Below are 19,529 nucleotides of genomic sequence, written 5' to 3'. Positions count from 1 at the left end.
GCGGGTTTCAAATGGCTTGTTTTAATCCTTCTGCAGGTGTCACACTCAGACACATATTTAGCAATCTCCCGCTTCATTCTCGCCCACCAAAACCCTTGTTTTAAGTCTTGATACATTTTATTGCTGCCAGGATGGATAGAATACCTAGAGAGGTGAGCCTCATCGAGAATCTGCATTCGAAGCTCCAAATCTTTAGGTACCACTAGTCGGTTCTTAAACCATAAAACTCCCTCGCCATCTAGATGGAAACATGCCACTCGATGGTCATTTTCTCCAAGCCTTTGCCTAATCTTTTTCATGCCAACATTGTTTTTATGAGCCGCAATAATATGATCTCGAAGTATTGGAGTGAGGGTAAGGTTAGCAAGAGTACCCTCAGACACCATAGTCAAGTTCATCTTCTCTATTTCTTGGCACAAAGTTTCATGCACTGCTGTGGTTGAGATGCAACTGCAACTGGCTTTGCGACTCAATGCATCGGCTATAACATTAGCCTTGCCCGGGTGATAATGAATCTCCAGATCATAATCCTTAATTATCTCTAACCACCGTCTCTGGTGCAAATTCAGCTCGCTCTGGGTAAAGATATACTTGAGACTCTTGTGGTCTTAGTATATATGGACAAGATTGCCCAGAAGATAATGACGCCAAATCTTTAAGGCATGCTCCACTGCTGCTAGTTCCAAATCATGGGTGGCATAATTTTCCTCATGCCGACGGAGTACTCTGGAAGCATAAGCAATCACTTGCTGATTCTTCATAAGGACGCAGCCTAGACCCGTACCTGATGCATCATAACAAGTATTAATAGCCGAATAATATCCGGCGAAGATGAACAGGGATGAGATCGTAGCCGATACCCGTATCTGATGCATCACAATACACATCAAAGGGCCGGGTAATATCCGGCTGAGCGAGGATAGGAGCCGACGTCAGGAGCTTTCTCAACGTCTGAAAAGTTTGCTCACATTTGTCGTCCCAGTTAAATCTCACCTCTTTCTTGAGTAATTCAGTCATGGGCCTAGCAATTTTTGAAAAGTCCGGTACAAACCGGCGATAATACCCTGCTAGCCCAAGGAAACTCCGGATCTCTGGAATAGACGTGGAAGCTTCCCAATTCAGGACATCCTGAATCTTGCTAGGATCAACAGAAACTCCATCCTTCGAAATGATATGGCCCAAGAATTGGACCTCTTTGAGCCAGAAATCACATTTGCTGAACTTTGCATATAATTTGTGCTCTCTGAGACGCTGGAGAACAATGCGAAGATGCTCAGCATGTTCTTCATTTTTGGAATAGATAAGAATGTCGTCAATGAAAACCACGACAAACTTATCCAGCTCAGCCATGAATACCGAGTTCATGAGATACATGAAGTGAGCAGGAGCATTTGTCAGCCCAAATGACATGACCAAATATTCATAGAGCCCATATCTGGTAGAGAAAGCTGTTCTGGAAATATCCTCAGCTCGGATCTTGATCTGGTGATAGCCCGAGCGAAAATCAATTTTTGAGAACACCTTAGCCCCGACTAACTGATCAAACAGAATATCAATCCGGGGCAGGGGATATTTGTTCTTAATTGTGATGGTATTTAAAGGCCAATAGTCCACACACATCCTGAGGCTTTGATCTTTTTTTTAACAAAGAGCGCAGGACAGCCCCAGGGTGAAGTGCTAGGACGGATATAGCCTTTATCAAGTAACTCTTGCAATTGCTTCTTCAGCTCGGCTAACTCATTCAGTGGCATCCGGTAAGGTCTTCTAGAGATGGGTGCCGTACCCGGTTGCAACTCAATGGCAAACTCCACATCACGATCAGGTGGCATTCCAGGCAAATCATCCGGAAAAACATCCAAATATTCGCATGCCACTGGTATGTCTGCTAGCTTCTTACCCTCGGCGTGGTTCACAGTATGGACCAACGGGTGTAACTCATAAGATACAAGGTCATCGAACAATGGATAGGAGAATTGATGTGCACGGATTGAAAAACAGTGTCAAGAACAACTCCATGAACTCCCATCCAATTCATACCAAGAATAATATCCATCTTCTATAAGGGTAATACTATAAGCTGGGTGGCAAAAATCCTCCCTTGTATCTGCAAAGGTACTTGTCTAACAAGTTAATTAGTAAATAAGTGCCCCCTGGGTGAATGAATATTATATGGCCTAGATATGCTCTCCACTTCTAACCCCAGTCTACTCACACATTCCTTGCTAACAAATATGTGAGATGCCCCAGAATCAAATAACACAGTAACGGGGTGCTCGTTAATGGAGAACGTACCCATCATCACTTGTGCTCCCTCAGGGATGGCCACGAAGGTGGTGTAGTGCCCCTGTCCTGGCTTGAAATGAGCCACTTTCTGTTTCTGGCTCTGCTGACTTGATTGCTGGCCCTACTTTGGTGGCATCGGGCAGTTCCGTGCAAAATGACCAAACTGTCCACAATTATAACATGGAAATAAATTGGGGGCGTACCCCCGGCTGCTGCACCCAAACCTTCTGTTCATTCTACTGAGAAACAGGAGGCCTGACTGTCCCCAGTGGCTGTGTATACTGAGGTGGCCGATAGCCCCACTGGTGCTGAAAGAGGACTCTCTATGGACCTGGCTGCACCAGGCGAAATCTCTGGGGAGTGCTGCTGGAAGATCCGGCTGCCGGCGCTTTTCTCTTCTTTTCTGCCTTATGAGCCAGGTGAGCATCCTCCTGAATGATAGCCCCATTGACCAGCTCACTGAATGTGTCAAACTTGATCATCGCCAGGCGATCCTGGAACTTGCTGCTAAGCCCCTGCCTAAAACACGCTTGCTTCTTCTCATCAGTGTCCACATGATACTCGGTATATTGTGACAAAGTGTTGAAGGCCTAGGAATACTGTAGCACACTGTTATTGCCATGCTTCAGGGCCAAGAACTCAGTGAGCTTCCTGCGGATGACCCCTGTAGGAATATGGTGTGCTCTGAACGCGTTCTTGAACTTCGCCCAGGTGAACTGAGTTCTCTCAGGAAACATAGCCCTATCGAAACAACACCGGTAGTTCCACACGAAGGCGGGCGCAGATGGTAGAAGCACGACAGTTATGGAAAAATACACAAATACAACACACTAAGAAGCGATAAATTTTACAAACCGAGTTCAAATATACATACACAATTTACATAACTTACAACTTTACAAAAGATGTAGCCAAAGCTCAAAAGGAAAAGAACCCACATCTACACTACCTCTACTGGTCCAGTCTTTACACCACCGGTCAGACCGGTGCATACCACCGGTCAGACCGGTGTGCATGGAGTCCCCACGAAGCCACCGGTCAGACCGGTCCACAGACCGATCAGACCGGTCCGACAAAACAGACAGGGTGCACATCCAGCTCACGCGTGCGCAACCCCTCGGCCTCCTAATCTAGCTACCCGGTCCCATGACCTCCCATCCCTCTGCGTCCCGGCGGATGAACTTGGCACAGCAGGGACAGAAGTCAACGTCTGGGTGTCCTGTAACAAAAATTGGTGGCAACAAACCCTGAGCAACTAATACTCAGCAAGACTTACCCGACCAGTGGGTATACTTAGCCCACATACCTAGACATGCAAGGCTTTTGGCTGGTGATTGATTTTGCAGAAAAAGCACTAGAAGTGAGTCCTTATTCTCCAAATTTTAGCTCCTATTTATATCAATAGATTAATTAATCATCTATGATTTGCTAATCTACTATAATTAGGGTGAACAAACTATTTATTAAATAGCATCAGCCCTCATTCATCTCATCTCATTTTATTTTTCCATTTCATTTCTACGATGTGACCAAGAGATCAAGGCTCTCATAACCGCGAGACACGGCAAATCGATTCGATTTAACCTTGCAAGGTGGACCTAACTAACACGACACATACTTGCCCCGTCGGACTATACGAGCCAACCATTCCCCTCCCCGCCTCGAACTACAGAACCGCCCCACCTGCATATAATCAGCCAAGCCCTATGAGAGACCACCAAAAGTAAACTCATGCATCCCAATTCTCCACAGCCACTCGACTCGCCCTAAGGGGTGGGTAGAAGTTCTATACTTTCGAAGCAAGGCAGTACTCGGCTTACCGGTTTAGACTACCTCCTACTCCTGGTATGCGGTTAGTACAGTTCAACCCCTGATCAGCACAGCCGACAACGGAACAGTCCTTAATCGACACAGACGGAGCTACACATTCCCCGTCCGGCCTTCCATTTCCCCTTCCGTACATTCTGAATTTAATAATTATGTACTGAAGATAAATGCTCTCTATGTCTCGCGAGTAACAAAAAAATTACTCGTCTTCTACCGAGTCCTATTAGCATGACAAAGCTATCATCCTGCACATACTAGTATAACTCAAGAAAACCTAGGGATCGTGCAACTAGGGTTCCAAACAACTCCTAAAACTTAATGCACAAGTAATAGATACATATATAGGTGTCATAATTTAAATTAATAGGTTGTGCACCGGGGCTTACCTTGAGTCTGCTGCTCAGCACCGGGGTCAGTTGGCCCTTGGGCCAACTCCTCACGAATCTCCTGCTGCGGGTCTTACCCCTGTGGCATGGGTGGCTCAGCAACACGTATGCACGTGCGTATTACATGAGAAATGCAGGCATGATTTATAAAAATAACAGGTAACCAATACCCAAAATAATTTCTAACTAACTGCACTAACTCCCACTTATTGAACCCTCTCAGCCACTAACCAATACCCGACCGGTCAGACCAGTCCCATATAATCCAAACCTGCTACCAGTCAGACCGGTTCCTCCGACCGGAGACCGGTCCTACCCAGGTCAGAAGCTCAAATCGATGTCGCGGTGAAACCCACCCACAAATTCTAAAATTCTTTTAGGAACTAGTTCAGGGGTGCTACTGGAGGTGTTTGACCAGAGAGAATCGTTTAAAATCGCCTAGAGAAGGAGATCAATCCATCCTTAGCTAAAATATTTTGGATGAGTCCTTCCCCCGCGAAGGACTTGGATCCACAGCTCCCCAGGGAGGGAATCGTGAAGAAGAAGCTCCCCACGCCAGGATTTGAGGAATCAAGTGGAATCAAGTGGAAGGGGAGGATTTGAGGAGTTTATGGTTTGGGTGAGAAGGAGCTTGGGGATGGAGTGAGAGAGCTGAGGGTGAACGGGTAAACTGATGAGGGAGAGAGAAAGAGTGATTTAAATGATGTGGGGCTCAAAACGGTTGAAATCGGTTCAATCAGTCAGACCGGTTGCCCCGACCGATCAGACCGGTCCGGCCCAAACTGATAGGAGCAAACTTGATTTGGGTGATTTGTCGCGTGAATTTAAACTAATGACCGTGATTAGTTTAATTACATAGAATTAACACTTAGTGTTACAGAGTCGCCGACGGCGAGGGAGACCGCGTCGATGTCCTTCGGCTCGTTAAGGAGGAGCGGGTTGTGGACGGTTCGCTGGTCGAGGTCGTACATGACTGTGAAGCCATTCTCATCGGCGCCGGCGATGAGGCTCTTCTTCTCGCCCCGGCCAAGCAAGGTGAAGAAGTCCAGGACCCGACTGCCATAGTCGGCGGTGGGTGAAGCGGTGAAAGAGATGAACGGTGCAGGCAGCCGAGCGTCCTCAATTTCTGGAGGATGAGTGATCTTTTCATTTACGGGGTAGAAGAGAGCTGACGCGTCGATCCGGCGCATAGGGTAGTTTCTCTTGTTGGAATGATCCAACAGCAGGTACAGGTACCTCCGCCACTTGCTCATTTGGATCAGTGTTCCTGTGCGATTGATCGATGATAATCAATATAAATTTTACGACTTTTCCCACCTACAACACCTGACATTGCAAATAGACAAGCAGGGGGCTTTTACAATTTTACCATTATAACGAATGGCACTCATCAGATTATCACTCTTAAAATGACACCTACAACTATACCAGCGGAGAGAAGTTTGAGTTTCATTTTTACCATATATGCTGATGTGGCACGCCACGCCAGCCGCACGCGCTGGCACCCGGTCAGCAGGCTCAAGTGAAATGTCCTTCCTATCCCTGATCTGCTCCTCTCTCCCCTCTCTCCAACAGCTGGGTCTCGCAGCTCATCTCACTTCCATGTGGGGCCCGCACAACAGCTCTGTCCCCTACCTCCAGCAGCGCCTGTGGGGAGACAGAGACAGAGGGGAAGGGAGGGGCGCAGGCTCATGTGCACGAACTGGAGGTGGTCCTCGTGGTCCTCGAGCGCGGAGCGGATGGCGCGGTCACGGCCTCCTCTGTGGCCGCCCCGGCGCCCTTGACGAGACACACCTGTCCCTCCCGCCGCCGCCGCCGCGAGGGCGGGCCCCTCCGATGGGCGGCGCGGTCGGGGGGCCATGGGTGCAGGCGCGACCAGCTCAACGGCGAGCGGCCTCTAGGGTAGGCGGAGCAAGGTGGTGAGCTTGGGTTAGGATTGGGGCGGTGCTTGCGGATCAGGAGGCCAACGGCGGCCGACCGGAGCCCTGGCCGGCGAGCTTCGCCTGGCGGTGCAGGTGGCCGGGCCACGGCGTACTTAGCCCCAGCTGCAACCGGTGCGAACGGCCGGCGGCGAGCTCGGCCCCGGTAGCGTGAGTGGCCTGGCCGTGGGTGAGCTCGGGCACAACGGCTGTGGGTTGCCGTGGGCTGCCGGCGAGGCGTGAGTGGCTTTGGTGCTGGAGGTAGGAGACAGAGCTAACGTGTGAGGCCCACATGGAAGTGAGATGAGCTGCGGGACCCAGCTGTCGGAGAGAGGGGAGAGAGGAGCAGATCAGGGGCAGGAAGGACATTGCACTTGAGCCTGCTAACCGGGTGCCAGCGCGTGCAGCTGGCGTGGCGTGCCACATGAGCAAATGTGATAAAAATGAAACTCAAACTTCTCCCCGCTGGTATAGTTCAAATGTGATAAAAATGAAACTCAAACTTCTCCCCGCTGGTATAGTTGTAGGTGTCATTCTAAGAGTGATAATCCGATGAGTGCCATTCGTTATAATGGTAAAATTATAAAAGCCCCGACAAGCAGAGAGCCAGGCAAGGGCTTATTTACCTTGGCTCTCGATGCCGGCTAACTTGGAGAGCGGATCGAAGCGGAGGCGGCCGCGACCGCGACCGCGACGGGGACTGACCTGGAAAAGAGGGTATCATGCGTTCGGTCAGGGATGGAGGTGCGGCGGCACGGCCGCCGCCGCCGAGGGAGGTGCCGCAGGCGGCGAGGTTGGGACTTGGGTCGCCTAATGCCAAGAAGTTTCCTGCTGTAGCTAGCGGCACCGCATCAAATGATCTGGGCCAGAAACCTCCTCAGCCAGCAAATGGATCGGCCCGACTCCTCCCTTAGGAAGAAAAAAGGATGGGCCGGGCCAGTCACTCGTAACAACAGCTGCTGCTGCCTGGGAGCCTGGTTGGCCCTAGGCAACCAATCAGACCTTAAACGATCCCATGTCTCCGGCCTGATCGCAGTTTTTGCAGTGGTCAGTAGTCATGGCAGCGTAATTCAAGGCAGCGCTGGCATGCGCGTACAGGTACAGGTTGCCCCCTGGCCCCTACAATTACCTGCGGCCGCTCGCCATTTTTCAATGGCCCCGTCGCACACGACGTGCGCCCGCCCTGCTGTGCTGCTCGTCCATTTTCTCCCCAAATAATCATTTGGTCCTTAGGCCTCTCTCTCTCTCTGTTGCTTGCTACTCCGATCTGAGATTAGTTTATTGGCTTGCCCAGATTTGCTTGCTGCAATCTTGATCCTGAAAACGAAGTTGCACTAACACCTGCCTCGCGGACAGTCCGCTCGGGGCCGGCGGACAGTCCGCCAGGCATCGCCCAGATATCTATCTGGGTGGGTGTGGGACCCACTCGTCAATTCTCTCTTTCTCCTCACTTCGTCCAGAGCCGAGCGGAGCCGAGCGCTCGCGCCGTCATCGCCCTTCCGTCGATCTACCTCTTCCGGCCACCAAATCTCGATTCCTCGCGCGGGAACCTTCCTCGGCACCTCCTCCACCTTCTCCAACCTCTAGACCGGCTTCTAACCGGCCGGAATCGCCCCCACCACCGCCGGACACCATTGGAGGTGCTTGAAGCTTGCTCCACCGTCGATCCGCCCCTCCGGTCGTCCTCCGCTCGAACCGACCGCGGGAATGGATTCGTGGTGAGTTCCTTGTGCTTTCCTGTCTTTTTCCCCTTTTGTGGTGTGTCGCCGGCGCCGGTGGACGGCCGCCGCCGTGGCCGCCGCACTTGCTGCCGCCTGCGGCGCGGGTCAGAAGTTAGGTATCGCGGACGGTCCGCCTGGGAGGCGCGGACAGTCCGCCGGTCAGATTAGGTTTCGTCCAGAGACGATGTTGTCTCTGATAGTTTAGCAGATTTGACTGCGGACAGTCCGCTATAGGGGAGCGGACGGTCCGCCGTTGAAATTTGAAGTTTGTCCAGAGACGATGTTGTCTCTAGTGGGTTTGCAGGGTTGAACTGCGGACAGTCCGCTATGGGAGAGCGGACAGTCCGCCGTAGGGTCTAAAAAGTTGTCCAGAGACGTTTTCGTCTCTGGCGGGTTGGCAGGGTGCACGGCGGACGGTCCGCCAAGGACTTTAGCGAGTTAACCTGTGGACGGTCCGCTGTTCGAGTGCGGACAGTCCGCCGTATAGGGTTGAGTTTTGTCCAGAGCCGTTGGGGGTTCTGGTGGGACTGCGTAGTCAAACTGCGGACGGTCCGCCATTGGTTACGGACAGTCCGCTGGGCTTGACATTTTGGGTGTAGTGAGTACATAGTTTGAGTTGCACTCAATCATTTCATATGCATTCGTGTAGCATCCGCAGCTGAGGGCGCCGTATTTGAGGTGATTGCGGCACCACAAGATGTGAGACCGGGCGGGGATGATGTATAGGTATGGCCGCAGGACAAGGTTCCTGGGTGCCTTAGCCCCGTCTGAGTCGATTAAGGACCGGTCGTTGTCGGCAGTGCTGATCGGGGATTGAATTGTACTAACCGCATGCAGGGAGTAGGAGGTAGTCGAAACCGGTAAGCCTAGTACTGCCTTGCTTCGAAAGTACAGGACTCCATCTCACCTCCTGGGGTACTCGAGTAGTCGCAGAGAAATGGGGTTGCATGTATTATTTTTGGTGGTCTCATGTTGAGCTCGGCTGTCCATATGATGGTGGGGCGGTCCTGTAGTTCGAGGCGGGGAGGGGAAGGGTTGGTGCGTGTGGTCCGACGGGGCTTATGCGTGCCGTGTCCGTTAGGTCCACCTTGCAAGGTTAAATCGGATTGATTCGCCGTGTCTCGCGGTCATGAGGGCCTTGATCTCTTTGCTGCATCGTAGCAAAATGTTAGAATGTGAGTTATGTTTATTTATATAAACTATTGAGTACATTAAATTATTTTTGCTTGCACCACCATGATTGCTATAGTGAGTCTATGCAAATGTTAGATGAGAGTTCATTTATATAGAACCTGGAGCTAAAATAATGAAAGTAAGGAAACTACTTTAGTCGCTCTTTATGCAAAAATAACCACCAGTCAAAAGCCTTGCATGTCTAGTTATGTGGGCTAAGTTATACCCACTGGTCGGGTAAGCCTTGCTGAGTATTAGTATACTCAGGGTTTGGTGCCACAATTATTTCAGGACACGCAGACGTAGACTTCTGTCCCTGCTGCGCCAAGTTCATCCGCCGGGATGCAGAGGGATGGGAGGTTGTGGAGCCAGATGTTTAGTTAGGGATCTCCCTAGGGCACACTTTTGTTAGATGTAGTCCCTCTTTCCTCTAGTTGAATCCGGATTTCAGTAATGCAAAGTTTGTAAATTATATATTTATTCACTCATGGTTTGTAAAACTTAAAGGAAAGTATTATGTATATTCGTTGTATTTTCAAATATGTGTCATGCTTGTACCATCTGCGCCCACCTTAGCGTGGGACTATCGGTGATGTTTCGATCGGGACGTGGGTTGAGAAAGGATCGCCAAATTAAGCTATTAAGCTAATGAGCCCGATGTGTTCAAATGACGGCCATTACGCTTAATTAGAGTTTTAATTCGGCGGTTCCGTCACAGCTGGTATCAGAGCCGAAACGCACTGAGGATGGTACGGGCATGACTAGTTTTAAAGTTTTTCAAAAGTATAAAGATTTTCATTAAAAAGAACGTAGGGCGAGCATGCATCTCATTGTACAAGTGTTTTTTGTATTTTTCCCTAGGAATTGATAGGGGTGTGAGTTTAAGGTCTTAAGGACCTTTGTAGGAGACATTCGGGTCGTAAGATTTCATAGGATTGCCGTGACGTGTTACGGTACTATCGCCGGCCGGACTGGAGACACTGTCTGGTAGCTCAAAGCGTGTTCAGCGGACGGTCCGGTAGTGACGCGCGGACGGTCCGCCGGACATTAAGGAAAATTTCACAGAACCGGTTGAAACTGAGTTGGGTTGACATTGTGTACAGCGGACGGTCCGCATAATCTCAGCGGACGGTCTGGTTAGCCGGATTTTTGGTAAAGCGGACGGTCCGCCCATGTACTGCGGACGGTCCGCCATACCATTTTTGGCTGTACCAGGGCAGCTCGGTCAGAACGATTGGTTGCGCCGATCGATCGCCTGGCCCCGCCTGCAAGCGTCATTCAGAATTGTTTTGAAGCCCTACATTATGCATTGTGCCATGACTAGAAAGGATTAGTTACTATTGGTTTTGTTTTAATTTATCTGAATGATGGAACTAACCTCGTCATGGTTGAATGCAGAATGGGAGAACCACCGAACCTTCCTGAGTTGGCCCAGGCCATTGCGGCCATGCTCACCGGGCACGACGAGCAGACCGCACTCCTCCGTGAGCTCGTGCAGCAGGGCAGAGCGCCGCGGCCTGAGCCTCACCACTAGCCACCTGTTCCTGGATACCAGGAGTTCTTGGGGACCCAACCGCCACTGTTTCACAAGGCCAACGAACCGTTGGAGGCCGACAGCTGGCTTAAGACCATAGAGTCCAAGTTCATGCAGTACCCCTACAATGACAATGACAAGGCGTCATATGCAGCACAGCAGCTCAGGGGTCCCGCACGCACGTGGTGGGACAACCACGTGACTATGTTTCCTGCTGGCACTCGGTTTTCTTGGAATGAGTTCAAGGAAGCTTTCAGAGCACACCATATTCCTGCAGGGGTCATTCGCAGGAAGCTCACCGAGTTCCTGGCCCTAAAGCAGGGGTAACAACAATGTGATGCAATATGCCCAGAATTTCAACACGCTCTCACAGTACGCCGGTTATCACGTGGATACTGATGAGAAGAAGCAAGCGTGTTTCAGGCAGGGGCTTAGCAGCAAGCTCCAGGATCGCCTGACGATGTTCAAGTTCAACACTTTTAGTGAGCTAGTAAATGGGGCTATCGTTCAGGAGGATGCCCATCTAGCTCACAAGGCAGAAAAGAAGAGAAAGGCACCGGCAGGGGGATCTTCTAGCAATACTCCTCTGAGATTTCGCTTGGTGCAGTCGGGCCCACAGCGAGCCCCTTTTCAGCACCAGCCACAACAGCAGTGGGGGTATCGGCCACCTCAGTATACACCGCCACAGGGGACAATTAGGCCTCCTGTTCCTCGGTAGAGTGAGCAAAAGGAGTGGGCACAGCAGCCGGGGATGCGCCCCAATTTGTTTCCGTGCTACAACTGTGGACAGCTTGGTCACTTTGCACGGAACTGTCCAATGCCGCCTAAGCAAGGCCAGCAATCGAGCCAACAAAGTCAGAAGCAGAGTGTGGCCCACTTCAAGCCGGGGCAAGTGCACTACACCACCCTCGAGGGTATTCCGGAGGGAGCTCTGGTGATGGCGGGTACGTTTTCTGTAAATGATCGTCCCGTCACCATATTGTTTGACTCTGGGGCATCTCATACCTTCATTAGCAAGGAATGTGCCATTAGGATTGGATTGAAAATAGAAACCATGCCAAATCCATACAATATTCATTTGCCCGGGGGCCAGTTAATTACCAACCAAATTGTCAGGCGAGTGCCTCTCCAGTTACAAGGAAAAGGATTTATAGCACATCTTATAGTACTCCCAACTCAAAGAGTGGATATTATACTTGGCATGAACTGGATGAAGGAACAAAGAGTTCTCTTGGACACTAACACACACTCTGTGCACATAAAACCATCTGACCATGGGTCTATTACCTTATCTTTAAAGAACCTTGAGTCAACTACTTCCACTGTGAATCACACTGAGGCCAAGGTTTTGGCTGACATACCAGTGGTGTGCGAGTACCCGGATGTTTTTTCGGAGGAATTACCCGGGATTACACCGGATCGTAATGTTGAATTTGCAAATGAATTGCAACCGGGCACGGCACCCATCTCTAGAAGACCCTATCGGATGCCACCCAATGAGCTAGCCGAGCTAAAGAAACAATTGCAAGAATTGCTTGATAAGGGGTATATCCATCCTAGCACTTCACCTTGGGGTTGTCCAGCACTCTTCGTTAAAAAGAAAGATCAAAGCCTCAGGTTGTGTGTGGACTACAGACTTTTGAATGCTGTCACAATCAAGAATAAATATCCACTCCCCCGGATTGATATTCTGTTTGATCAGCTATTCGGGGCCAAAGTATTTTCCAAGATTGATCTCCGCTCAGGTTATCATCAAATAAAAATCCGAGCCGAAGATATTCCTAAGACGGCTTTCTCTACCCGATATGGACTTTATGAATATCGGGTAATGTCCTTCGGGTTAACAAACGCTCCGGCACATTTCATGTATCTCATGAACTCAGTATTTATGCCCGAGCTGGATAAGTTTGTCGTGGTTTTTATCGACGACATTCTTATATTTTCCAAGAATGAAGAACATGCTGAGCACCTTCGCATTGTTCTCCAGCGTCTCAGAGAGCACAAGTTGTATGCTAAGTTCAGCAAATGTGATTTCTGGCTCAAGGAGGTTCAATTCTTGGGCTATGTTGTCTCTGAGTCGGGTATTTCTGTGGACCCCAGTAAAATTCAAGATGTATTGAATTGGAAGACTCCAGAGTCTGTTTCAGAGATTCGGAGTTTCCTTGGGCTAGCCGGAAATTATTGCCGGTTTGTACCGGACTTCTCCAAAATTGCTAGACCTATGACAGAATTGTTTAAGAAAGGGGTGAAATTTGCTTGGGACGACAAATGTGAACAGGCTTTCCTTGGTTTGAGAAAGTTATTGACGTCGGCCCCTGTCTTGGCTCAGCCGGATATTACTCGGCCCTTTGATGTATATTGTGATGCATCATGTACGAGTCTTCACTGTGTCCTCACCCCTGTTGAATCCAGCCGGCTATTATTCGGCCCTTGATATGTATTAAATGTGACAGGAACGGGCATCGGCTGTGTACTCATGCAAGACCAGAGGGTAATTGCTTATGCTTCCAGAGCCCTCCGGCGGCATGAGGAGAATTATGCTACGCGTGATCTGGAATTGGCAGCGGTAGTACATGCATTAAAAATCTGGCGCCATTATCTTCTAGGCAACCCTGTTCATATATACTCAGACCATAAGAGTCTCAAGTATATCTTTACCCAGAGCGAGCTAAACTTGCACCAGAGGCGATGGTTGGAGTTGATAAAGGATTACGACCTGGAGATTCATTATCACCCGGGCAAGGCTAATGTTGTAGCCGATGCATTAAGTCGTAGAGCCAGTTGCAGTTGCATCTCAGCCACAGCAGTGCATGACACTTTGTGCCAAGAATTGGAGAAGATGAACTTGACTATGGTGTCTGAGGGTACTCTTGCTAATCTTACCCTCACTCCAACACTTCGAGATCATATTATTGCGGCTCAGAAAAACAATGTTGGCATGGGAAGGATTAGGCAAAGGCTTGGAGAAAATGACCCTCGAGTGGCTTGTTTCCATCTAGATGATGAGGGTGTGTTATGGTTTAAGAACCGACTAGTGGTACCTAAGGATCTGGAGCTTCGAAAGCAGATTCTCGAGGAGGCTCATCTCTCTAGGTATTCTATCCATCCTGGCAGCAACAAGATGTATCATGATCTGAATCAGCAGTTTTGGTGGACAAGGATGAAGCGGGAAATCGCTAGTTATGTGTCAGAATGTGACACCTGTCGGAGGGTTAAGGCTAGCCACTTGAGATCAGCCGGCCCCTTGTAGCCATTGAGTATTCCATCCTGGAAGTGGGAGGACATTAGTATGGATTTCATTGTTGGCCTACCCAAAACTTCCAAGGGGTATGACTCGATATGGGTTATTGTAGATTGTCTCACCAAGTCGGCCCATTTTCTACCGGTAAAGACCACACATACGGCAAAGCAATACGCTCAGCTATATATAGATCGCATTGTGAGTCTTCATGGAATTCCAAAAACAATCATTTCGGACCGGGGTGCTCAGTTCATTGCCAGGTATTGGGAGCACTTTCATGCCGCCCTCGGCACTCAGCTCCTCCGCAACTCGGCTTATCATCCCCAGACTGACGATCAGACGGAGAGAATAAATCAAATATTAGAGGACATGCTTAGAGCTTGCGTGCTCACATACAGCCAGAAATGGGATGAGTGCTTGCCATTGGCCAAGTTTGCTTATAATAACAGTTATCAAGAAAGCATCAAGATGGCTCCATTTGAGGCCTTATATGGACGGAAATGCATAACGCCTTTGAATTGGTCAGAAGCTGGGGAGAGAACTTTCTTTGGGCCCGATATGGTGAATAAAGCAGAAGAGCAAGTTCGGGTTATTCAGGAAAATTTGAAGATTGCCCAATCCTGACAAAAGAGTTACGCGGACAAGAAGCGTCAATCTATCCTGTTTCAAGTGGGAGACCACGTCTATTTGCGGGTATCTCCAATGAAAGGAGTCCAACGATTCGGCGTGAAGGGAAAGCTCGCCCCTCGCTATGTTGGGCCTTTTCCTATCATTGAGCGGTGTGGGCCGGTAGCATATCGCCTGGAACTTCCTACCCAAATATCCGCGGTTCATAATATTTTCCATGTCTCTCAGCTCCGAAAATGCCTCCGTGTTCCAGAAAAGGTGATTGATATAGAAAAATTGCAACTAGAGCCCGATCTTGTCTATCCAGAGTACCCAATCAAAATTGTTGATCACAAGACCAGGGTCACTCGGAATCAAACCAGTTACTTCTACAAGGTGCAATGGAGTAATCACTCCGAGCGGGAAGCTACTTGGGAGATGGAGGAGTTTGTTCGGGCTAAATGTCCGGAATTGCTCCAAGCCTATCAAGGTACACACCAAATTCTAACTCTCCATTTTTGCCATTCATTAAATCTCGGGGCGAGATTTCTTTTAGGGGGTAGGATTGTAACACCTGCCTCGCAGACAGTTCGCTCGGGGCCGGCGAACAGTCCGCTCGGGGCCGGCGAACAGTCCGCCAGGCATCGCCCAGATATTTATCTGGGTGGGTGTGGGACCCACTCGTCAATTCTCTCTTTCTCCTCACTTCGTCCAGAGCCGAGCGGAGCCGAGCGCTCGCGCCGTCATCGCCCTTCCGTCGATCTACCTCTTCCGGCCACCAAATCTCGATTCCTCGCGCGGGAACCTTCCTCGGCACCTCCTCCACCTTCCCCAACCTCTAGACCGGCTTCTCCCCGGCCGGAATCGCCCCCACCACCGCCGGACACCATTGGATGTGCTTGAAGCTTGCTCCACCGTCGATCCGCCCCTCCGGTCGTCCTCCGCTCGAACCGACCGCGGTAATGGATTCGTGGTGAGTTCCTTGTGCTTTCCGTTCTTTTTCCCCTTTCGTGGTGTGTCGCCGGCGCCGGTGGATGGCCGCCGCCGTCGCCGCCGCACTTGCTGCCGCCTGCGGCGCGGGTCAGAAGTTAGGTATCGCGGACGGTCCGCCTAGGAGGCGCGGACAGTCCGCCGGTCAGATTAGGTTTCGTCCAGAGACGATGTTGTCTCTGGTAGTTTAGCAGATTTGACTGCGGACAGTCCGCTATAGGGGAGCGGACGGTCCGCCATTGAAATTTGAAGTTTGTCCAGAGACGATGTTGTCTCTGGTGGGTTTGCAGGGTTGAACTGCGGACAGTCCGCTATGGGAGAGCGGACAGTCCGTCGTAGGGTCTAAAAAGTTGTCCAGAGACGTTTTCGTCTCTGGTGGGTTGGCAGGGTGCACGGCGGATGGTCCGCCAAGGACTTTAGCGAGTTAACCTGCGGACGGTCCGCTGTTTGAGTGCGGACAGTCCGCCGTATAGGGTTGAGTTTTGTCCAGAGCCGTTGGGGGTTCTGGTGGGACTGCGTAGTTGAACTGCGGACGGTCCGCCATTGGTTGCGGACAGTTCGCTGGGCTTGACATTTTTGGGTGTAGTGAGTACATAGTTTGAGTTGCACTCAATCATTTCATATGCATTCGTGTAGCATCCGCAGCTGAGGGCGCCGTATTTGAGGTGATTGCGGCACCACAAGAGCAGCCGAGCAAGCCCAAGAGGAGAGGTGGGAGCACCCGGCCCAAGGCCGTCTGACCCCAGTTCTGAGCAGCAGACGCAAGGCAAGCTCCGGAGCACAACCTATTAATTTAAATTATGACATCTATATATATCTATTACTTGTGCATTACGTATAGAAATTGGTTGAAACCCTAGTTGCATGATCTTTATGTTTCCTTGAGTTTATACTAGTATGATAGGACGATAGTAATGCTATGCTTAAGAGTCCTCGGTAGAAGTCGAGTGACTTCTTGTCACTCGCGAGATATAGGATATATGGAAGTCGAGTAATTTCCAGTTACTCGCGAGACATAGGTTATGTCTACTTATATTACAGTACTTGAGTATTGAAATGGATATGGAGATGTGAGACCGGGCGGGGATGATGTATAGGTATGGCCGCAGGACAAGGTTCCTGGGTGCCTTAGCCCCGTTTGAGTCGATTAAGGACCGGTCATTGTCGGCAGTGCTGATCGGGGATTGAATTGTACTAACCGCATGCCGGGAGTAGGAGGTAGTCGAAACCGGTAAGCCTAGTACTGCCTTGCTTCGAAAGTACAGGACTCCATCTCACCTCCTGGGGTAGTCGAGTAGTCGCAGAGAAATGGGGTGGTTGCATGTATTATTTTTGGTGGTCTCATGTTGAGCTCGGCTAACCATATGATGGTGGGGCGGTCCTGTAGTTCGAGGCGGGGAGGGGAAGGGTTGGTGCGTGTGGTCCGACGGGGCTTATGCGTGCCGTGTCGGTTAGGTCCACCTTGCAAGGTTAAATCGGATCGATTCGCCGTGTCTCGCGGTCATGAGGGCCTTGATCTCTTTGCTTGCACCACCATGATTGCTATAGTGAGTCTATGCAAATGTTAGATGAGAGTTCATTTATATATAACCTAGAGCTAAAATAATGAAAGTAAGGAAACTACTTTAGTCGCTCTTTATGCAAAAATAACCACCAGCCAAAAGTCTTGCATGTCTAGTTATGTGGGCTAAGTTATACCCACTGGTCGGGTAAGCCTTGCTGAGTATTAGTATACTCAGGGTTTGGTGCCACAATTATTCAGGACACGCAGACGTAGACTTCTGTCCCTGCTGCGCCAAGTTCATCCGCCGGGATTGCAGAGGGATGGGAGGTTGTGGAGCCAGATGTTTAGTAGGGATCTCCCTAGGGCACACTTTTGTTAGATGTAGGCCCTCTTTCCTCTAGTTGAATTCGGATTTCAGTAATGCAAAGTTTGTAAATTATATATTTATTCACTCTTGGTTTGTAAAACTTAAAGTAAAGTATTATGTATATTCGTTGTATTTTCAAATATGTGTCATGCTTGTACCATATGCACCCACCTTAGCGTGGGACTATCGGTGATGTTTCGATCGGGACGTGGGTTGAGAAAGGATCGCCAAATTAAGCTGTTAAATTAATGAGCCCGATGTGTTCAGTTTTAATTCGGCAGTTCCGTCACACCCGTCCTTTCCCCGGCAAACTTTACCACTGTACTCATGTTTGACTTTCTAGGAGTATCAGCTAGTTTCTGAAGAAAGTTTTCTTCCTCTGTTGTGCTATGCAGAGCTCATCTCCAGGTCTTGTGAGTTGCATACTCAGGCTTTTGTCCACATTCTGCTGGAGATTTCAGTTCATCAAGCACGAAAAAAAAAAGAGGAAAAAAATTTGACGAATCCGTTAGCAATGCCGTATCATTCGGATGGGGCAAAGAAAAAAAAAACACCAGACAGACTCCACTGTCCACGCTGGAGAAGCCTCCATTTGGGCGATGTCCTATGTTCAGCGCTGGAGATTCCAATCCTAGTGCTGCGTATATTTTGTCCGAAGCACATTATTTCTTTCACGATGCTCATCCAATCACTTCCCTCCTAATTTTGCATACATTTTTTAATCCGAAACTTCATTCAAAAAGTGCTTAAATTTCGAGGAAGAAAATCCTTTGGGGCCTGAATTTCACCAAAATGGCCTCTGGGATTTAGCTGTCATTCCAGGTGAGGTGAGCGAGCGATATGATGAACACTCGAGAGTTTCTTTCCGAGAGGAGGAGCTGGGTTCGGCTGGGGAACAGGCAAATGCAGCGTCAGTACAGGCTGTAGTGACAATGAAATTGAAATCAAAGATTTTAAACGATTTTCTGACGGGGTTTGGCCGTTTCGGGATGGGATTGGCTGGCCTGGCCAACGCGAAATGTGGTACAGAACTACAGATGCGCATCCATACACTGGCATCTCCCTGTCCCAGCCAGGGAAGATTGTTTTCTTTGCTCAAACAGCTATTTCCGCTATGCGCACACCGGAACTCACCCCTGATGCAATATCAGTTATGGTAAAAAAAAATGTAGATGCAGGCGCGAACTGTGATCTGTAATCATCTTACTGTCATCTCCTGACAGACTAGTTGTTGACAGATTCTGCATTAATGTTATAATAAAATTACATGTTATTGTGCTAACACACTCTGGTATGCTTGCCATAGACAAACTAAATTAATCATATGCAATTTTTTTTAGGTTATGGTTTTTAATTAAATCCAATATTTGTCTAGCTCTTTTTTCTTTGTTGGTTGATTGTTACTAGTCAATTTCAATAATTTTCATTGAATTTGTACTCAATACGTAGAGATGTGATCAGTGGCTTGACATTACACTAGGATCTTAACTTTTTTGAGCCACCTAGATATGTCCCACCTCTTTTTGCGCAAAGATCGTGCTCTTTGCTATTGTGTTGTGTCTTAGATGCATCCTTCTCTTTGGTCCCGACTTTCCTAGCCTAGCATAGCTTTATCCTAGCCATTGTCTGCTATTATTATACCCTTTTTAACATCCTATTGAAACTCTATATTAGGAAATTGTCATTTCCTCTCGTAATCGAATTAGTTGCTCTGTTGAGACTAGAATATACCATATACCTCAATAAGATAGTATGCATGCAATAGCTAGAGAAAATTATTAAAAATTACTCCTCTGTAGTAACAAAACACGCAAAATCTTTCGTTGGAGCACAATATTTCTTGAAGCATAGGGTTAACATGACAACATGCTTGTATTCAACATTTACAGCTTGGTACGTGTAGCAGCCCCAATTCAAAAATGTGGAGCAGGGGGTGTGGCCACTGGCCAGAAGCATTTTGGGAATCAGGGCCAGGGCC

At 49.1% G+C, this 19,529-nt stretch overlaps 1 protein-coding gene across 1 annotated transcript; it reads right to left on the bottom strand.

The window, feature by feature from the left end:
• Nucleotides 1–5,310: 5,310 nt before the first annotated feature.
• On the bottom strand, nt 5,311–7,256 carry LOC120710804. Its single transcript, XM_039996379.1, has 2 exons — nt 7,042–7,256; nt 5,311–5,763 (listed from the first exon to the last, which is right to left on the bottom strand). Exon 2 carries the CDS (start codon nt 5,747–5,749, stop codon nt 5,348–5,350), a length of 402 nt encoding a protein of 133 aa, XP_039852313.1. The 5' UTR covers nt 5,750–5,763; nt 7,042–7,256; the 3' UTR covers nt 5,311–5,347.
• Nucleotides 7,257–19,529: the final 12,273 nt, after the last annotated feature.

Source organism: Panicum virgatum, chromosome 5K, assembly GCF_016808335.1.
Source record: "Panicum virgatum strain AP13 chromosome 5K, P.virgatum_v5, whole genome shotgun sequence".
In the NCBI taxonomy this organism is placed as follows: domain Eukaryota; kingdom Viridiplantae; phylum Streptophyta; class Magnoliopsida; order Poales; family Poaceae; genus Panicum; species Panicum virgatum.
This window is presented reverse-complemented; position numbering and strand designations above follow the sequence as displayed.

What these genes read in the sequence shown, in the direction of transcription:
- LOC120710804 (XM_039996379.1), bottom strand. Translation starts at nt 5,749, where the DNA reads ATGAGCAAGTGGCGGAGGTACCTGTACCTGCTGTTGGATCATTCCAAC.